The 19,893-nt window shown below is 49.7% G+C and overlaps 1 protein-coding gene across 5 annotated transcripts; it reads right to left on the bottom strand.

Moving 5' to 3' along the window:
• Nucleotides 1-1,081: 1,081 nt before the first annotated feature.
• Nucleotides 1,082-19,887, bottom strand: ADRB1 (adrenoceptor beta 1). Of its 5 annotated transcripts, none has more exons than XM_015633690.3 (3): nt 18,585-19,887; nt 9,382-9,436; nt 1,082-1,890 (listed from the first exon to the last, which is right to left on the bottom strand). In XM_015633690.3, the coding sequence occupies exons 1-3, from the start codon at nt 19,860-19,862 to the stop codon at nt 1,871-1,873; spliced, it is 1,353 nt and encodes a 450-aa protein (XP_015489176.1). In that variant the 5' UTR covers nt 19,863-19,887; the 3' UTR covers nt 1,082-1,870. The 5 variants fall into 5 exon arrangements, with proteins under 5 accessions (XP_015489176.1, XP_015489174.1, XP_015489172.1 ...); XM_015633688.3 differs by lacking the exon at nt 1,082-1,890 and adding an exon at nt 6,467-8,121; XM_015633686.3 differs by lacking the exon at nt 1,082-1,890 and having other exon boundaries at nt 6,467-9,436.
• Nucleotides 19,888-19,893: the final 6 nt, after the last annotated feature.

The raw sequence follows: 19,893 nt of genomic DNA, 5'->3' as shown, positions 1-19,893 counted from the left end.
ACCACCCTTGTGCTCTGAGTGCCTGTAAATGTGCATTCACACAAATAGGGTGACAGGTTTCTAACACCATTTAGCTTGTGTCCTGTCAGGCAGTTGTAACCTGGTTCTCCCTTTCCTTGTGTGAGGGGCTGCCTTAGTCCCTGGCTGCCAGTGAGAAAGTCCTGCTGTTGCAATTCTGAGGTGTGTCAGATAAAGGAAATGTGACGAAAATTCCTCAGTTTATCCACAAGGCAAATTTCACCTGGCAAACTCTCATTATGTGGAACACCACCTCTGTTCTGAGCAAGGGAGGCAGAAGCAGTGCTTTTCACTGTCAGGTGGAAGGACATCCAGAACAGGGCTGGGACCACCCTTTCTCCTCTCACCTCAGGCTGTGGCCCCAGAAGAGCTGAGCACATTGCACCCATCTAGTATGTGGTGATGGGGGTCCAGAGAAGGGCAGTGCCAAGATGGGCAAGTGTCTTCTCCCATGTGGCACAGCTCAGAGCATGCTGCAGGATGCAAAGGGGGTTGCTGAGCACAGGGAGCCTCTCAAGCTGCTCTAACCTGAGGATCTGCCTCTCTCTCAGAGCATTTCATAAAATGCAGCCACTACTTGAAGTGACCCCACAGGCATTTTCAGTTAAGTGGTCATAAGTTTTGAAGCAGTTGGACAGTTATTGGAATAAGTGTGTGATAAAAGCCTTCCCACCCCCATCACTCCCACTCCTACATTTGGATTCCATGATTTCTTCCTTGTTTGAAATGATCCAGCACTAGACTCTCAGATAGTCTCCATCTGGTTAAAAATAGTTACTTGCCTCATATGGCTTTAGCATGGTACTGTCAACTCTAAAATGTTCCACCTTCCAAAAAAGTAGAGTGAAAAATGAAAGTGAGCTTTCACACATCATTACTCTCCGCAGTTAGACCTCCAGAGCTCGTTCCAAACCCATCAAAGGAGGAGAGGCCAGCTGGGAGGGAGGGCAAGCAAGATGCTGGTGTTGCTGCTTGGTGCCCTGCAGGTCCTTGCAAGGCTCTGCCCTCTGCACACAAGCAATCAGGAAGATGGTCTGCTCATTTCCCAGAACAAAACACCAGCTTATTTTCAAGAAACATTTATTTGTCGGATTTCTGGAATGTAAGAAGAGTTTAGTCATCGCAGCTGGATATCTCCTGGTGTCAGCTGTGGGTCAGTCAGTCAGCTCTCTGCTCCAGCAGGGAACCAGTAGAGCCCAGTTGGCTGAGGAAGGTTCCACAGTCACCCCGTAACACTGGGGCAGGAGACCATGAGAGCCAGAAGTCCTCTCAGCCATCTCACAGCTCTTCTTCTCTGTAAGCATGGGGATCAGTGATGGGCTTGCACAGTGTGGCCAGCAGTGCTGAACTGCATGTCCTTTGGGGAAAAATGGGTAACTTTGTGGCAACAGTGGACAAATGGTGCAGGTGGGTTATTTCACTTGGCTCTCTGGGTCGCTGGACTCTTGACTGTGTTTATGTTCAGGCCCAGCTGCTGGAGGGTGTGTGGTGGGATCCTTCTGCCACAGGGGTGTCACAGGGAGGGGACACTGAGGCACTACAGAATGATAAATGTGTCAGGGCCAGCCCGGGAGGGGACAGACAGCACCTCTGCAGTGCCCTCAGCCAGCTCCTGGCGTTCCCACCCAGGGAGGGAAGCATGGCACAGAGGGAAAGCCTGAGCTGCAGTCTGCCCCATGGCCCTGCACAGAGGTGGGACAGCAGCAGCAGCTGTAGTGCTCATCCCAGCTTCTCCACTGCTGAGCAGTGAACAGGCTCAGTGGTATCCACCTGCTCCCAGTGCTGAAGAGCTTCAGAGAAGCCAGAGGAGGTACAGAAACATCCACTGCTTTTCACGGCACACTTCACAGCATCAGAAGCTGACTCTAGAGGCTGTATGACAAATTGCTGGTTAATACCCACATTAATTCATTTTTTCCCTTAGAGTTTCATTTGCTGTGCCTGCAGAAGCATCCTCTGCTCATCTCCTCAAGGTGATATGCTAAACCCTGCTCCCTGGAGCGTGGCAATCAGCTCTTGCTGGAATGTGACCAAGCCGCAGATGTCGGCTGAGGGAATCGCGGGGTCTCTGCATTGCTGAGCACCACGGCCACGTCCTGGCCAGCTCCAGTGGGGTGGGATTGGCCCCAGACTCGGAGCTCCCACGAAGACCTGAGTGAGCCAAGAGCTGCAGCCTGGCCGTGGGTGCTCTGAGCACCACCTCTGTCCCAGGCAGTGCTCTCAGGTGCTGCTGCTGTATTGTGAGTTCCTGAAATGCCTGTCACACTGCCACACCACCTCATAATGGTCACTCCAGCCTAAGCTCTGCTCTGGGTCACTCTTGGCAATACAAGGGATGAGTCTGGAAATTAATTACTCCTACAGAACAGGAGAGTTTTGAAGAAGAGCAGAAAGGGACCAAGCTTCCCTGTTCTGGATGCCTGCTTGTGTACCAGACCGCAGCTGTGTTTATGGGAAGAGACATTTTCACATGCCAATAATTTTCATGCACACCAGGCCTTGTGCAATTTTTTCTTTCCATTTACAATATTATTTTATATGATAAATTTGAAGTGTGGCTTTCGTGCATGAATGATACAGTTTCCATAATATTTTTTCATATGCAGAGACATTTTGTTTTGATCTCATGGGGCATGAGTCAACTCCTATTTTGAAGCCACTGGAGTCCTTCCAGTGACTTTCCCAGAGCCTGGCTAACTGGGAAGATGAAGCCTGATGGTGCAGGCCAGCGTGCCCTGTTGAGGCTCAGGGCAGCTTGGTAGAGCAGCTCAAACAAAAAAGGCTCAATCAAGAAACTATGTCAATAGCATTCAGTGTGCTTGGTGCAAAACCAGAGTCTCTGCCCCAGAAATGCACATGCTGTAGCATCACGAGCCCCTTGGAGAGGTTGGGAGCAGCGAGCGTTCAGCACTGCAAGATGCACAAAGCGCCCATCCAGAACAGGTGCCAAGTCCCTCAATCTCAAGTCTGCAGGAGTCAGGCTCAGCTACAGAACTCACCTGAGTGAGACAAACATGACCCTGTGTTTCCTGGATTGCCCAGGCCAGGCTCTGCACTCTCCCAAAAGCAGCAGCCCTGTGAGCTGTCCTGGCTGCTCGCGAGTGCTGCCTGCACGGTGACACTGCACGGCAGAGCTGGCGCCTCGCGCTGCCACCAGCTCCCGTGGAGAGCCCTAAACATGCAAGGGTGTTTCCCATGAAGACTTTTCCAGATTCCCTGTGCAAGTGTGGGATCCCACACAAATTCAGGCATGTCCCCATCCAGTATACATGAATTTTATTCCCCCTTTCTATGGACTGCTGGAGGAGTCATTTTGGTTTTTGGTAGGAGCAAGTTTCGGTGGGGAAATAACAGGTTCCTCAATTCAGCAAAATTCTAGCAATTTGCCTCAGCTCAGAAAAATGACCCTGTTCTGTGGGGTCAATAAGGAAGAGAAACAGACTCTGGAAGACAAAAAATGAGCAAGAAACAGGTCAGGTGCCCAAAACTACTGACTAAGCATCCTCACTGCTTACAAGGCTTACGTGTTGAGAGCTCTGATAGCGACACAGGGCTGGCCAGAGGGGTTTGTGCTGTGCACACAGTGTTCCTGCCAGGCAGCAAGTGGCAGCGTGGAGAGGTTCTGAGCAGCAGTCAGCAAGGAGGGCCCAGCAGGTGGTAGCCTCTGCCTGGCTCTGCTGCCAGCCCTGGCAGGGACCTGGGGCTGCTCTGCAGGACACGGGGCTGGTGCTGTGTCCTCCACCACCGGCCCGGCCGAGAAAACCCCGCGTGGTTTGGAAATTAAGTGAAGTATTTTGTGTTTATGAAACAACTCCTAAGAGTTTGAAAAGGGGACTAGTGGTGTTTACACACAAGCTGGACAGACTCTAGCACGGTGTATGCTCTGTTGTGTCAACTCCTGCACCTGCATAAGGTATTTTAAAGCATCCCTGTGAAATGAGGGAGCCGAACAACTGGGTCCAATCAGCCCTGCCTGTGTTCCCACTAGAGCCACACTGAAGGCTTTTACTAACAGAGCTGTGGGATGCTCTGGCAAATCTGCTCTCCAAAGAGCCATTGCTCCTGTCTGAAGTCAAGGCTGGCCAAAAGCAGGGTGTGGAGCAGCAGGGGAGCAGCCTGGGTGCAGAGCTGGTGGAGTGCTCCTCCAGAAGAGAGGAGACCACGGGGGGAGCCCAAATGTGGCAGCACTGCAGCCTACAGCTGGCACAGGGAGAGCAGCAGCTCAGCCAACACCACCTTCTGCCCCTCTGAGAAAAGGAGGAGGCTTGCCCAAAGAAGAACAAAGTTGAAGCACTTTTTCTTGTGCTTTCCCAAACTGCCAGAGCTACCAATGTGCTTCTCATTGTGTGTTTCAGGTTCCTGTGCCAGAGAGTGCCTGGTCCCCTTCTTAGCAACACAGGTTCTCTGTTTTGTACCATATGCAGAAGGTCCTGCCTGGCCTGTGTTTGCTTATAGAGTGACACCAGGACTGAGTCCATAGAAGGTTGTTGACCTGGGAAGAGAGAGCTTCTAGAATTCAAGGGCTGGGCGATTTCTTGGAAGCTGCCTTATCAGCACGGCTGCAAGCTGGAGCTTTAACAACCCGGCACGTCCTGGGTTTCTATTCCAGTTCAGTGTCTTTATGCTGTTTAACAACAAATGTTTATTTTGTAGTTTGCTATTTAAAACAGCCTTGGGCCTAGATTGCCACAAAACCATGAAGCCAAGATCAATTGCTTTGCTGATACTGAAATCAGAGGTCAGGGAAGTCCTGAAGCAAACCAATAGTGGGGAGCAGGTGTTTGTGTACAGAGGCTGTGTGAAGGCTGATTCCAAGAACCTCACGTGCCCTCCCTTCCCTGGTGGAGAAGGGAATCACACGGTGGGGTCAGGGGTTGTTATCAGCAGAGCAAAAGGAGGTGAAATAGGAGCAGAGAGGCATTGGCTTTGCATGGCAAGGACAGTCACCAGGGGTGCAAGCTGGTCCAAGAACAGTGGAGATGGGCTGGGAGGGAGTGGATGAGTGCAGCTCTCCAGGGATTTAAAATAAAACCTGACAATACATTAAAGTCTGCTGGAGGCACGAGTCTGCACTTACACAAGCACAGAGCTGAAGTTTCAGAGTCAGACTGGGTCACTGTGAACCCCCAGGGTGTCTGTAGTGCCTCAAACCTTCCTGGCTACAGAAAATTTGGCAACCCAAGCAGAGCTGGCACCCCTTGTCCTCCCCCAGCTCCTTTTCCAGTGCCTTGGCCCAGCTAGGTTTTGGGACAATGCACAGCTGGGCAGCCTCCATCCCACACATGTCCAGGATATGGGGGAAGGGAATATCCTGGGAGAGCTGTAGAGAGCAGGAGCTTGGCATCTGGGATTCATCCCTGAGGGGCAGTGTGAGTGGGAGCCTTGGGAGCAGCCAGCAGGCTGCTCTGCAAAGCCAGCACCTCCCTTGGAAATAAATGTCCACAGAGCCCTGGGCATGTGCCACCAAAAACTTCACCTCCTGAATGGCTGCTGTGATAATCCTGTTTGCTCTGTCTTAGTGACTGAAGAGAACTGTGACCAAGGAAAACAGCAGGATTATCCACCAGCACCTGTTCCCACTGAAAGGATTATTGTAGCTGGCTGCCTCAATGACGTCCTCTGGGTATCACCATGAAAGCAGCCTGAGAGACATGGCAGACCACCAGAAGACCTCTCTCCCCTTCTGCATGCTCCTTTCCTGGGTATTTTGAGCTTCTGGAAGCTCCTCACTGACAAAGGCCAGTCCATATAGACACAAGTGTCAGTATTTTCACATCTGCAGAACACAGACTTGCTCCCCAAATAGCTTCATCTCTTGTTTGTCTGTCTAACAGGGAGGCAGCATGAGAAGTACAGGCTGTGAACTGCAGGGCTGAGGAGACAGACAGCAGCTTTAAAACACTTTAAAACAAGCTTTTTTTCCTGCTCAACGTTTCTTGTTTTTCTATTGTTCCAGGGCAGTGTCTGACCCGCTCACCTCACAACATGTATGGCTCTGTTGTGCTGCATTTGCATCTACAATACAATGGTAGCTGATGTCAGAGCTGTTTAGTGCAGAATGAAAATTGATTGCAGAAAGAGACATCTTCTTCAGAGCTGTTGATGTGGGGAAGCAGGAAAACTGGAGAGGGTCCAGAAAAATTTTGAAGGGACTCAGAATGCAACCCTCCTGTAGATGGAAGGCTTGTGTTTTAAACTCAGCTTCCAGACATGAAACCTGCCCCACTGTGCCCTCTTGGCTCTCTTGTGGGGTCACCTGAAATACCAAGATTTGCTCAATCACTGTGAAATTGCCAGTGGGCTTTGCAGCAGTGCTCTGAGAGCTGATTCTACCTCAGAGAGGTGCTGCAGCTGCCCCAAGGGCTCTGTGACATGAGCTGATGCCTCTTTCCATTGGTCTTCTCAGGAAAATCCTTCCATCTCTTAAGCAGAGGCCTTGGAGAACAAATTACCACAGACACAATTTTTTTCTTTTTTCCTATAATGGAATGTAACATTAAACTAAACACTGGAACATGGAGAAAAACAAAGCAAAAGAAAAAAGAAAAAAAAAAGCCCAGGGAAATAATCCTTAGCTTCTAATGATTTTTGCCAAACACTGCTGAAATTAGGTTTTATAGAAAAAAAAAATGTATTTATCATATCTGTCAACACAATGGTTAAATTAAAACTTTATTTTAAACTCTGACTAGGATCCAGCAGTGATATGAAATTTATAAATAGCTTATCATACACCACAGTATAAAAAGTACATTTAGCCTCTTGTTACTGAGACAAATTAATTGTTTTATATGAGATGGGAATTAGCTTTACCTCTCTGACCATCAAAACAGAGAAAAAAATTAAAACCACAGGGAGGAGAGCAAAAACAATGCACACATTAATTTTTCCTGTGAAAAGGACTGTAGGAAAATGGTCCCTGTTGGAAGAGGCCACCCTGATGCTGAAGCTTGTCTACATCTGGGCTGAGTCCAGGCAGTACCAAGCAGCAGAGGTCTCTGATCCCCACCGTGGTGCTCAGGATTTCAACCTCTGACCCGCATAAAAGCTGTTCTCAAGCCCTGAGCCAGGCAGGTCCCCGGTTTAAATCAGTTACACTGTGGATGGGTGGCTCTTTCCAAAGTCTTCACCCTGTTGTTTTTGGCCATGGCTCTGACAGGATGGCTGCAGACAACTTCTTGTGCCAGCTCAGCTTCAAAGCAAGAAAAGTCCTGTGGCCCTGGTACCGAGCACAAGGCTCTGCAGAGACTCTCCTCCTCAATAGCACAGGGCACAAACTGGGCACAAAGTCTGACTATGCAGCTGTTTTACTTGGCCAGGAATTTCACACATGGCTGATGATGCTGATGCCTCTCCTGTGCTCTTGCCATGCTCCTGATGCTTCCCAGTGGTTCAGGTACCATGCTCAGCTACAAAGGGGGAGAGCCTTCCTGTGTTTTTAAGGTGCTCCTTGAGATCTCTAAGCAGCCCCATGTCAGTGGTGCCTCTGCCAGAGGGGACCAGCAGCTTCCAGGTGGGAGAGGATCAGAAGTATTCTCCTTGGATATTTCAGTCTTGGAAGCTCAGTTAGAGGAGACAGCATTCCTTTATCCAAGCTTCATTAATATCCCATAAGAAAAGACAAATGTTCTTCATTCCTGGGGCCAGGCAGAGTCGGTGTGCTCCGCTCTGGCCGTGGCTCTGGCTGTATCCCAGACTCTGCATGTGTGTGGGGGGGATGCAGATGATGGGTTGTGATGCAGCAGCACAAATGCAGCTCATCAGGATGCTGGCTGGCTGCAGAGCATGCAGCAGCACAGGTCTGCTGCTCCTGCATGCAGTGCAGAGGCCATCGCTGAAGTGGCAGGGAGCCTGTGACCACAGGGTGGCTGTGGAGGATGCTGTGGAGCAGCACAGAGAGGGAAGATGGGAAGCTGGTGGCAGGAGGCTCCAAGCAGCAGCAGCCAGGAGCCAAATTGTGACACGGGGAGATAAGGCTCTTGATGGATAGACCTCAGAAGGTTTGAAGGTTTTTGTTCTGCTTGGATAAGCAGTGAAATATTCACACAGATAAGCTTCAGAAATGCATCTGATCTGAAGCCCTTTGTGTCTTAAAAAGCAGGGCTGGAAATAGAACAAGAAAATTCCTCTGTGGCTTTTGTGGCTCCTGGGCTCTCCTTCCCCAGCACCAGGATGACCAGAATTACCCACACAAGCAAAGCTACAGTCAGCACAGCTCTAACAGCCAGACCTTCCCTGGACCTCAGGCATTCAACTGTGCCTGAGTACCAGCCTGGATGAGGGCTGAAGGCAGCACTGAGGATGGCCAGCAATTAACCTGCACTTGGAATTGCAGTGCTTGAGTGGAGTGCTTTTGGAGGGTGCATCACTTCCTTGGAAATAAATTAGAGTGCTGTACTTTACCCCAGCAAGTTTCCTTGTACCATAAGTTGTTTAAACAGTTTGTCATTATGCATTTCCCATTCAGACAAAAACCAGATCACAAAGCCTGAGGCACCAAGGCTGGTAGGAAAACGGAAATCCTGCTCCAAGTGGGCAGAGAGCAGCTCCCTGGCTCTGGGCAGCGCTGGCAGACCCAGCAAAGGTTTGGGGCAGGAAGTAGCAATTTCTGGCTCTGTAGAAACCTTTCAGGTTCACCTTTGAAATATGACTCCCAATCAGTTCTGCAGGATTTCTGTCTGAGCATCCCCCAGCTTTGGCATGCCTTAGGGAGGAACCAGGTCCAAACCCCGAGGTCAGAGCAGCAGAGGGCTTCCAGCAAGCCAGGGAATCCATTTAGGGTCCCATTTAGGGTCAGCTCATCTCTTCCCTTGTGTCTTTCCCTGGGCTTTTCAACTTGCCTTTTATTACTTTGCCCTAATGAGTCTCCCCATCCACCCCCTAGCTTTAACCTCTTCCTGGCCAAGCTGTGTCTGGAGTTTACAGGAGAAAGTTGTTTATGTTAAATAGCTTTGTAATCGTTTCCTCCTCCGCCACCTCCCTTCCTTCCCCAATAAAATCCCTACGGCATGTTTGGCAAAGCCTGTAAACAAAGAGGAGGGTTTGGAGACCCAACAAATATTTGGTGAACCCAGTGGGGAAATAATGTCTTTTTTGAAGGACGTTACAGCCTGAATTCATAATAGTAGGAAACTAGTGTCCACCCTAGGTAAGGAATTGTCTACTTAACAGGCATAAAATACAGATGCCCATGAAGCCAAAAGCCATCGCTGGGTGAAGGGAGTTAACCCTGTGTTTTCCTCCCCAGTCAGGGTGGTGCTGATGGCAACAAATCTATGTGTTTGCTAATCTCCAAATATTTGAAGTTGTGACAAGCGGGCAGGGAAAGGAGAACACAAAAAGGCAAGAGTGTTTTGAACTCACCTAGGCTGATGAACAGAAGCACGAGGCAATGAAAATCCATTAGCCTGACTGCTCCCTGCAGAGGAAAACCAGGCACACAAAATCCAATTCATTATTCTCTTTCTTATTTAACGCTAAGTAAGTCATTGAACTTTACTACTTGATCTATCTATTTTCTTTAGTAGTAGGGCTGCAGGAAATCTTTCTCTTCTCAAAGGGGGTTTCAAGTTTCTCACTGATATCATGTAAAAAATACTTGGGAGTGTATGAGTAAAAAATAACTGCATTTCAAAGGGAGCTTGAGCCATGCAGATAATGATAATTTTTCTTCTCTGAAGCACAGAACAGAAGAGTGGAGGCCCCTGGGAGCTGGGAGCACCATTGTTCTTCTTCCAGGCCCTTATCTGGAGACAGGCTCTGAGATAGACTCCGATGAGGCCATGGGAAGGATTATCTGCTCTGAGTGCTAATGGCATGCATTTGACAACATCAACCATTTAATTTATGAGGTGCCTTGTAACCTAAAGACAAAGAAATTCATACCATGCAATAGCCCAAACACATTGGGTGCAATTAAAAATTGTCTGATCAAAGCCCAGCCTGCTCCACAGCCCCACTCACCTAATTACAGCTATGTAGAGAAGTTCTACCTTCCTAAGAGGCACCTTACTGGATTTTGTACTGTGATGGCAGCGTTATACAACGACAAATATATTAATGGAAACTATCCAGAATTGAAACCATTCCAGCCTTTTTATCACCACATTCCTTGCTCCCACGTAAGTGAAGTGTGCAGGAATAAAAGCAGCTAAGTACCATTCACCAGCAGACACAGATGATGGGGATTGCTCACAAGCCCCCAACAGCTCAGTGGTGCCCATGAGTGTTGGGATTCATACATACACACTGGGAAAGAGAGCTGCTCTTCCTGGGGAATTATTTTTCCACTGTCCCTGGCTTGTAGCCAAGTCACTCTCTTGCATTTGAGGACAGTTTGGTGCTGAGATCCACAGGAGCTGCTCTTTCAGCTGGTCCCAATCTCTGTCAAAAGTTTGTCCTATGCCCCATGCTTTGGTCTTGGAAATAATCGGAATTCAAATTCTTTTCCCCTATTGCACCAGTATTTGTAAAAACCTAAATTTATTTTGACTTTTCACATACAGTGAGAAGCTTAATGGCTTAGTCACTAAACCCCTGAATAGAATATTCAGAGCAGCTTCTGAAAGGGAGGGAAGGTTTGGGTGGCGAGTCCTCTTTTTTCAGCAACAGCCAAGCAAAACAATGGCCAGAGAGGGCTGGTCTGGGTCTCAGCTTCTGCAGCATCACCACTGGACACGAGATTTGTGACCACAGAGATGGATCTAAACCAGGGCTTGCTACCAGAACAGATGATCCCTAACCCATCACTCTGCATCTTCCTATGGCAATTGTTACCCGTGCTCGTGTAACCCGCTGGTTCAGCTGAAACAAGCCTTGTCTGAAAGGGCTGGGTTTCAGCCACAGCAGCCCACTGCCCATGCAGCACCACAGGCAGCACAGCCAGGCTGGGAATCAGGACATGCAATGGGTCTTGAGGGCTGGGGGGAGGAGGAGAGGGGGCAAGCACCAGCCCTGGCTTGGATGGGCTGATGCTGAAAACCACAGACAGGCATCTACAGCGTTGCCAGACAGCTGGGGACTACCGGGCACTGAAACAGGAACAAAACCTCTTCCGTGGAAGTTCTCAAGGTGGTTTAGACAACTGCTACAACACCTGTTGACACTGGCAATTACTGCAGCAGCTGCCTTGTGCTCCATATTAGATAAAAGCTCCAAAAAGCCCGAGTGTTTGACACAAGCTGTTCTGTGAGCGATCCCTACAGGTGCTCCTGTGCCGGATCCAGCCCGGATGCGCTGGCGGTGCGGCTGTTCTGCCAGGGACCTGCCAGGGTACCAGCGATGCTGTGTGTGAGCAACAGGTCCCACACCGCCCTTGCTGCCTCCCGTGCCCGCAGCGGGGATGGAGCGCTGCCTGCCAGGGAACACATCCCACACCGCCCTCCGTGTCCTAAGCGAGGTTCCTAATTGAGGTTCTATTTGACGGCTCCCAAGTGAGCATTTAGGGGAAGAACAGAAAAACAAACCACCCCTGGCTGAAGGCGGGCTGTGGAACAATGGGAGCTCTGGAGGACATCTCCCAGTTTACCTGCTCCAGTCCAAGAGGAAGCGCTCCTCCCTCCGCTGCACAATGAGGGACGGGGTGGCCACGCAGGCTGACACTCACCTTTGTGTCTCTGGACACCTCTGGGGTCCCTCCCGGCGCTCGGGCAGGTGAGAGGGGCACACATTATTCACCAGAAAGGGAGTGGAGTGGCAGAGGGTGAGCAGCGGTATCCGTGACCCTCACTGGAGCAGTCACTGCGGGGCTCCTCATCTGCACATGGAAACTTTAACCCTGAGCGCTGCTCTCCCTTCCCCGCTAGGAATCCCGCCAGGGGATTTTCTTGATTCCTTCTTCTTAACAAGAGGTCTCTACATTTTGCCAGCAAAGCACTGTTCAAATTTTACCACCTGGAGAAACCTTTTGTGATGTGCTATTGTGCTGTCTCTGCAATTGTTCCTTACTGTGGCAGGGTCCCCCTCTGAGGGAAGCCAGCTTGCAGATTTGGAGGGGGCTGCAGCAATCACCTGGCCCTGCAAAATGGCTTGTTGGTAGCTGAAATGTTTATACACCTAGCAGCTGCTGAGATTCTGAGCTCTTTAGTGTCTCTGTTTGCCTCTTTGGTGTATACACTTAGATCTGCCTTTCAAAGCATTGTGCCAATGAGCTTAAGACAAATTATGAAAATAAATTTCGTAGGAAGAAGCCAAATACCTTAGCTTTGAGAGAGACACTGGGCCAGGCTTGCAAAGATACATCACTGCCTAGAGACACACAACAGTTGCTAATGGCTAAGGCACTGAACTAGTAGAAAATCCTCATTTAATCTCATTAAGGACAACAGGATTCGGTGCATTACACAGGATCAGATGGGAAGGGTACACCATTACATCAGAGATGCTCTGCTAATCATGGCAATGGCAAAAGTCTGCAAATGGTAAGCTTCTATTTTCTTCTTTAGGCTGTAAACCTGGAGGTCAAGACTCCTTTCCTATTTGTAGGGGAATTTTGCACTCTGGTGCAGCCAGTATTCATAACTCTGAGCATCAATCCTGAAACAAATGGGTAAAACCAAACCCAGACAACTGCCCACAACCTGGTACAGTTCATGATTCGAACAACTGCCAGGGCACAAACAAAAAAACCTTGTGCTGCTGGGTGCTAAGGCCAAGCAAGCAAACACTACCATGAAAAACCTGGAAGCCAAGTGGGGCAGGGAAGAAAAGAAAGTTGGCTTGTGAAGCAAATGTGAGTACCAAGCTGCTGCTTTTGGTGAACCAGGAAGCTGATCACCAGTTTACATAACAAACCCAAACTCTGTTCCAATTTCCAGCCCGGTGGGCCCGATTCTGTGGCTGCTTGGCAGGACAGAGGATGAGTCAGGGCAGGGGCACGGTGGCAGCCAGTGCCAGCATGCCCAGCACACCCTGCAGCACTGCCACCCCCAAGGCCACGGGGCACCTCCCGTTTGGCACCACTGAAGAGGAGGGTGGCTCCAGGCTGGGGGATGGCTCCAGGCTGGGGGATGGCTCCAGGTCCAACAAAACTCAGCTGGAGCCACTTGGAGAGAAGGGGGAGATGCTGAGGGGGTCCAGTGCGTCCACGGCTGGCCAAGGAGCTGCGTGGCTTTACATCAGCTGAAAGCTGCTCAGGTGTGCTTTAGTCTGCTGCTGTTATCCTTAATGAATAGGAAAAAAAAACTTCTAGGAATGTTTTGGGCATATTTCAGCTGCCAGTCCTTTGGTGGCATGGTCCTGTATGGAATGTCTGACCTCATACCTCTTAACTTGTGTTTCCACAGTGCCTCTGCCTGGTGTATCCCTCTCCAAACCAACAACTCGTTACCAGTAAAAGGCAGCACCTACAGCCAAAGACACCCCAGTTTTTCTTTTTGCATTCACAATCCTGTGTTTGCTCACCAGCATCGCCTTTTTTTATCCTTTTCCCATCTTGGCCACTTTTCCCAGCAGAGTTTGACAGGCTGGAGTTAGTGAATTGTGGGGATAAATCACCTGCTGTTTCCATGGGCAGCTGCTCCTCGCGGATGGGCAGGCATACAAACGTCTCAGAGAAAAAGCAGATCGATTTCTTCTGCAACATGATTGTCACAAATATTGTTGATCTTACATTATGTGTGATTGTTTATATAAAGAGAAAGAATCCTTACTTCCTCCTGGGGCGTTTGGGAATTTGGCAGGGTCTGAAAGCGAGTCAGTGGTGCATAGGATAATGCTCCTTGGGGAGAGTGTGCTTAGAGCTATTGCAGGAGATTGCATTGGTGCTCTTGACACAAACAGAAAGTCCCAGCTGAACAATGAGTTTTTAGGATGAAAAGTGAAATGTTAGGAAGGTGTGTACATTGCCGTGAGTTTGCTTCATCTTGCTTGTTGATGTGGCGGTAACAGAACTATTTTTAGGTATAATCCTTCAAACAGAACATGACTTCTCCTTTCTGATTAGTACAAAGCTGGCTTCTAGTCAAAGAATAATTATTTCCCAACACATCACCTAACACACACCAGCAAACAAAACACTCATTATTTGAACTATCCAGCACTAACTGTTATTTAGCAGTTAACATTTTCTAGACAGCTTTAAATAGGACTAATTGCTCCAGCTTCATTAGCAGAGGTCATCTGCTGTTGGTAACAATACTTTTCTGGAGATAGACTCTCGTATGAGATTAGATTATCAGGTCAAATTCTGCTCCCAGTGGCAATGATGCCTGACCGCATTTGGCCTCACGAAAGTCTGCTCTTTTCAGTTCATAGCTGCCCAATTTCCAGCCCTGCAGCTGATATATTACATAAAGGAAGTAAGTACACTCCACCAGACGGGAAATTACAATAAATTAGGAAAGTGTGCAGCACAAGGAAGGTTTGCAAAATAGCCACTTAGAGGTTATTAATAAAACCTTAGTCTCAGATAGGGTTTAGGAAAAAAAAAAAAGTCGATAAAGAAGTTGTTCTTATACTTGAGGACATGTGGATACCCAAGAAGGAAAGCAGCATCTGCATAAGAACCAGTGCATGCAGCAAATACCCAGCTGATGCTGTCAAATGCACAGCTCAGACCCTAAGCCATCTTTTTTCACATAGTTCCATGCTGCTTGGAGAACAGACAGTGGATGCTCAGGGTTGCAGTCTCAGAGTGCAGAGGATTTGCAGGAGGGCTTCTGTGCAGCTCTCACTGGTGGGGAGTCCTTCTGCAGAGCCTGCTGCTTGTCTGAAACAGCCTCAACTTCCCTGAGCACATGGAAAACGGAATCCACTCCTTCAACCTGGTCTATTCCCATTTAAACACACGGAGAGAGGCAGCCTTCCTTCCAGAAGTGCTGAGCAAACACTGCACAGAGCGCAGCCGGCGCCTTGGAGAATCAGGCGTCTTCCATGTGGAAGTCTCCAGGCATCCTCGCCAAATAATTTTGGTCCTGGCAGCTGCAGGACATTTTCTCAGAGCGGATTTCTGGTTTACCTGTGTCTCCCTCTCCTGCAGGCCTGCAGCTCTTTGCTGTTGCTTTCCTGCCCACGTACGTGTGCAGCCGCATGCCTATCACCTTTTCTTTCTGACTTGCAGCTCCAACTGCTAATCCATGTCTGGTTTTCGTCAGAAAAAAATACATTCATCCCGAGTGTTTGACTCATTGCCTCCGGAGTATTTCAGCTGCCCCACAGCGCTTCTCAGAGTATCCTTCTCTGCGGAGAACAGCCTGTTCTGAGTGTGATCCACAGCAGACTGCTCGCCAGCAGCCTCCCCTTCCTCGCACACGTGTGTGCCATATGTCCTGCTCTGTCCTCACTGTTACTGTGCCACTGCCTTTTCCACGCCATGCAAGATGGACTGGCATCCCTGTGCAGGCTGCCAGTGGGATTACTTCAGCTGTCTACGAAGGGACTCAATGTGTCAGCCTCCAGACTCTTTCAGCAGGTTGTCAACTGGCAAAATTCAACAGCAGATGAACCCTGACTGCTCTGCTGACACAGCTGGCCCTTCTGAGGTCAGTGGGCTAAACCCATCCTACCTCAGCACCATTACACTTGTCCAGGAGATGCATCACCCAGCACAGCTCTTCCACGGGGCAAACAGAGCAAGTTCTGGCCATAAATTTCCCACCTAAGTTGGACCCTGTTGAGACAAAATTGTCACCACTTTTTAAAGGCTAAGGACAGGAGTGTTTGGATAGTTAGAAGTGAGTGTGTGAACTGATTTATGAGAGTATCCAAGTCCATTAGGCTGTCCTGCTCCATGCAGTAGGCACTGTGCTTCCTCAGGATCCAGCACCCTGCTGAGGATGAGGGCTTGACAGCCACTTCACTTCCCAGGCAGATGCTGGGATCCTGTCCTGCTCTACCCAGCAGGCAGAGACCTGGCCCTGTCCTGGCTCAGTGATCCCCAACATGCACAAGGAAAGCACCACTGTCTCCCCATCCCAGACATGCACAGCCAACATCTCGCTGCAGTTGCTGGCATCAGACATCACCATCCAGTGCACACTTTTGGTCCTGCTGTGTTTGTTGTAATCAAAGATAAAACCAGATTTTTGGTTTTTTAAAATCATTTGGTGGCAGAGTGGCAGAGCCCACCTCACTTAGCTCCTGATCTGATGTCACCCCAGCATTTTAAGGACCCCATTTTATTGTTATCAAGGAAGACACCATTAACTGCAGCTCACATCAAACTCCAGTAACATCAATAGAAAAGTATTTTTTACTTCTCCAGTCCCTTTATTTTGTATTTGCATAAGAAGAGTAACTTTCTTTTTTCCCCCCCCTGAAAATGCAACATAAGAAATTGCAAAGGACAAATTCCTTAACTTTGAAAACAAAGAAAAATGAACAACTGGTTTCCAAAACAAACCGTGAGCCACCACCCTGAAGAACTCGCTCTGGGAAGTGCTGTTAATGGGAGCTGATATTTAATTAAACTATTCTCCTGAGTTTAATAAAACTAAAAATTACTTCACTTTGATTCTGCACTGTCCTTTTGCTTCTCTGTCTGCCATGTATTCATTTCAGTAAAGAAAAACCTTATGAAACCACAAGAATAGAGCACACCTTCATAAAGCAATAAAGGAAGACAAAGCTGCAGCACTTCTGCTCACTGCAACTCCTTACTTACAGCAATGAAAAATGTAACATTCAGTTATCATCACCTGCTAGGGCAGGATCAGCCCTGCTGTCAGCATGAAGTGGACCTACTTGTGGGGTGGCATGTAATGCTTACAGAGATTTCTTTCTACTCAAGACCAATTTAAGCTTTCAAAATAAGCGTCCTCTGTAATCTTAAATATTCTGGTCTCCTGACTCCCAGCCATGTACTCCTATGACAACAACAACAAAAGAAAAAAAAAAAAAAAAGAAAAAAAAGGAAAAAAAGTGAAGAATATATCCCAGAAAGGAATAGTTCAAGAAAATGAGTATTCATTATCAGAGTGGAAACACCTTGTCTTTAGCCATTAATTTAGCCATTAATTTTTTCCTATTAATAAGGGAAGTCAGTGGACCTCAGTGCAACTGGAACGCAACTATACTGGGTTTCAAACAGGTTTTTTTGCAACACTGTGTCAGGAAAAGCCATTAGATCAAGTTGTATTGGTAATCTGAGCCATCTTTGGAGAAAAACAAATGCTGTTCTTCCCATTATTGGTTGGTATAGTTTCAAAACCTATAGAGACACACTTGCTTGTGCTGCAATGGTATTTATTGCACATAGACCAATTACTTACACAGTAGTAAATTGCACCAAGTATAAATATGTTATAAAACACACACAGAGAGAAAAATGGAAATGACACACAAGTGCTAAAATAACAGCAGATTCACGTGGGCATTTGGAAATGAAAATAAAAATATTAAAGTCTCTTAAGATATTTTAATTTATAATATGGATATATTTACAGTACCTTCAAAAATAATATTAAAAAAGTCACTCTCTCTCAATAAAACTATAACAGATCAGACAAAACCAGAAATCAGGTTCAGGGTCGGTGTTACTCAAACCTCCGTTTCCTTTTCAATCTGCATGTGTGTATGTGTGTGCAAGTAATATCTTCAAATAACTTTACAACTCTTTTAACACTGTGCAAAAAACGACTTTGTCGCCATTTAAAAAAAAATAAAAAAAATGTGCAGTACATTTTTTCGTCTCCGGGATTCTCCCCTCTCCCCCGGTTCATCTGTAATTGCAATGAACAAGCTGCAGAAGGTTCCTCACCCCCGCTCCTCCCCGGCCCTTGTCATAAAACCCTATTAGTGGGATGTAAATATGCTGTTTAATATAAACATGCTCCGTTCATTCCCCTGTACAATATGCACAGTTTGAGGTAGAAGTTTCTCAGCCTGACTGCTATTGTCTGGCCGAAGGAGATAAGCACAGTAACTCACTGCTGGCTGATGCAGAGGGAATAAGCACAAGAGTGTGGGTCGGGTTGTTTTACCCCCTTTCAAAATACGCCAGTGCTCCTCATTGCTCATTATTTTCTGTCTCGCTACTCTGCAGACGAGGAGAGCACGGCTGCTCCGAGCTTAAAACTCATCTTGCCAGCAGGTCTCCGTGTCGCCGGCCGCGCTCCGCGCCCGGAGCACCTGCAGCACCGACCCCGCGCGTCCCAAAACCCCGGCGACCCGGGCGAGGGGATGAGCCCCGGGGCCAGGCGGGATAGCCGGACCCCAGCTGCAGCCGAACTCGGCCGCAAGGGCCAGCACCACCCGCTGGTTCGGCCACCAGCACGGTCCTGGGACAGTCACCCGAGCGCGGGCGCTGCCGCCACAGTCCCCGCGACAGCGCGTCTCCTAAAGACGAGGTGGCTGTCTCCGGGATGGGCTCTTTATTTCCTTTGTTCTCCGGTCAGTGGGTTTCCTGTTTTCTGTAGTTTCGGATGAGGTATGTCGTACACCAGTTCACCTGCTTTTATTCCTAAGTAAACACCCGCACTCGCCCTGCCAAGGCAGGGATCGCTCTGCTGGGCAATAGCATTACCATCAGAAGCTGCCGGGGATTTCTCTGCTCCTGCTCCTGCGCGTCTCCCTGCCTGCCTTTCCCCCCTGTCCCGGCTCCGACGCGGCCCCCCACGCCCCCCCTATACCTTGGACTCCGAGTCGGAGGCTTTGCTATGTCTCTCCTCCAGGCTGGACTCGCTGCCGCCCCGCGTGCCCCCGTTGCAGTCGGACCAGGTCCCGGCCAGGCTGCGCTCGGGGGAGCCCACGGTGCTGATGAAGCCCCCGGGCAGCCGGGCCAGCTCCCCGCCGCCGCCGTGCAGCCACCGGTCGGCTTTCCGGCGGCAGCACAGCAGCCTCTTGAAGGCCTTACGAAAGTCGGGGCTGCGGCAGTAGATGATGGGGTTGAACGCGGAGTTGGCGTAGCCCAGCCAGTTGAAGAAAACGAAGAGCCAGTCCGGCACCAAGTCCCTGTTGAAGACGTTGACGATGTTCACCAGGAAGAAGGGGAGCCAGCAGAGGGTGAACACCCCCATGATGATGCCCAAAGTCTTGAGGGCTTTCTGCTCCCTCATGGCCATGATGCGGGAGCTCTTTCGCTTGCTGGCTCGGCCGTTGCCGAGGATGGGCTGGTGGTGAGGGTGAGCGGGCAGGGGCGTCTGCGGCTGCTCCTGGCTGCCGTAGAATCGGCCCTCGCACCTATCGATCTTCCTCATCTGCTCCTTGGCCTCTCTGTACACCCGCAGATACACAAAGATCATGATGAGAAGGGGGATGTAGAAAGAAATGATGGACGAGGCGATGGCGTAAGCCCTGTTGGTGACGAAGTCGCAGCAGCCCGGATCCTGGTAGCACTCCAGTGCCTGGGGGTCGTCATCCCGCCACCAGTGCATCATGATGGGCAAGAAGGAGACCAGGGCAGAGATGGCCCAGACGGTGCAGATGATGCCCTTGGCCCGACCCTTGGTCATGAGGCTCTGGTAGCGGAAAGGCGAGGTGATGGCCAGGTAGCGGTCGATGGCGATGACGCACAGGGTCTCGATGCTGGCCGTCACGCAGAGCACGTCCAGCGAGGTCCAGCACTCGCAGAGGAAGGATCCCCAGAGCCAGGTGCCCCGCACCACCAGCGTGGCCCCGAAGGGCACCACCAGCAGCCCCATCACCAGGTCGGCGCAGGCCAGAGAGGTGATGAACAGGTTGGTGAGGGTCTGCAGCCGCTGCGTCCTCCCGATGGCCGCGATCACCAGCACGTTCCCGGCCACGATGAGCAGCACCACCAGGGCCATCAGCAGGCTCATGCCCACAGCCCACTGCTGCGACAGCAGCTCGGCGGCGGGCAGCTGTCTGCTCCCGGGCGGCACGGCAGTCACCCCGGCCACGGAGCGGTTCTGGGGGCCGCAGTCCGGAGGCAGCCACCCATCGCCCATGGCTGTGCGGGGCGCTCCGGCCGCCGCTCCG

The sequence above is a fragment of the Parus major genome, chromosome 6, assembly GCF_001522545.3.
Source record: "Parus major isolate Abel chromosome 6, Parus_major1.1, whole genome shotgun sequence".
Lineage (NCBI taxonomy): Eukaryota > Metazoa > Chordata > Aves > Passeriformes > Paridae > Parus > Parus major.
This window is presented reverse-complemented; position numbering and strand designations above follow the sequence as displayed.

Bases quoted from the DNA above. Each gene is read 5' to 3' on its own strand.
- ADRB1 (XM_015633686.3), bottom strand. From the start codon at position 19,862: ATGGGCGATGGGTGGCTGCCTCCGGACTGCGGCCCCCAGAACCGCTCC. The intron at 9,437-18,584 runs GTATAGGGGGGG...TTTCCTCTGCAG, and splicing joins CCTCCGACTCGGAGTCCAAG to GGAGCAGTCAGGCTAATGGA.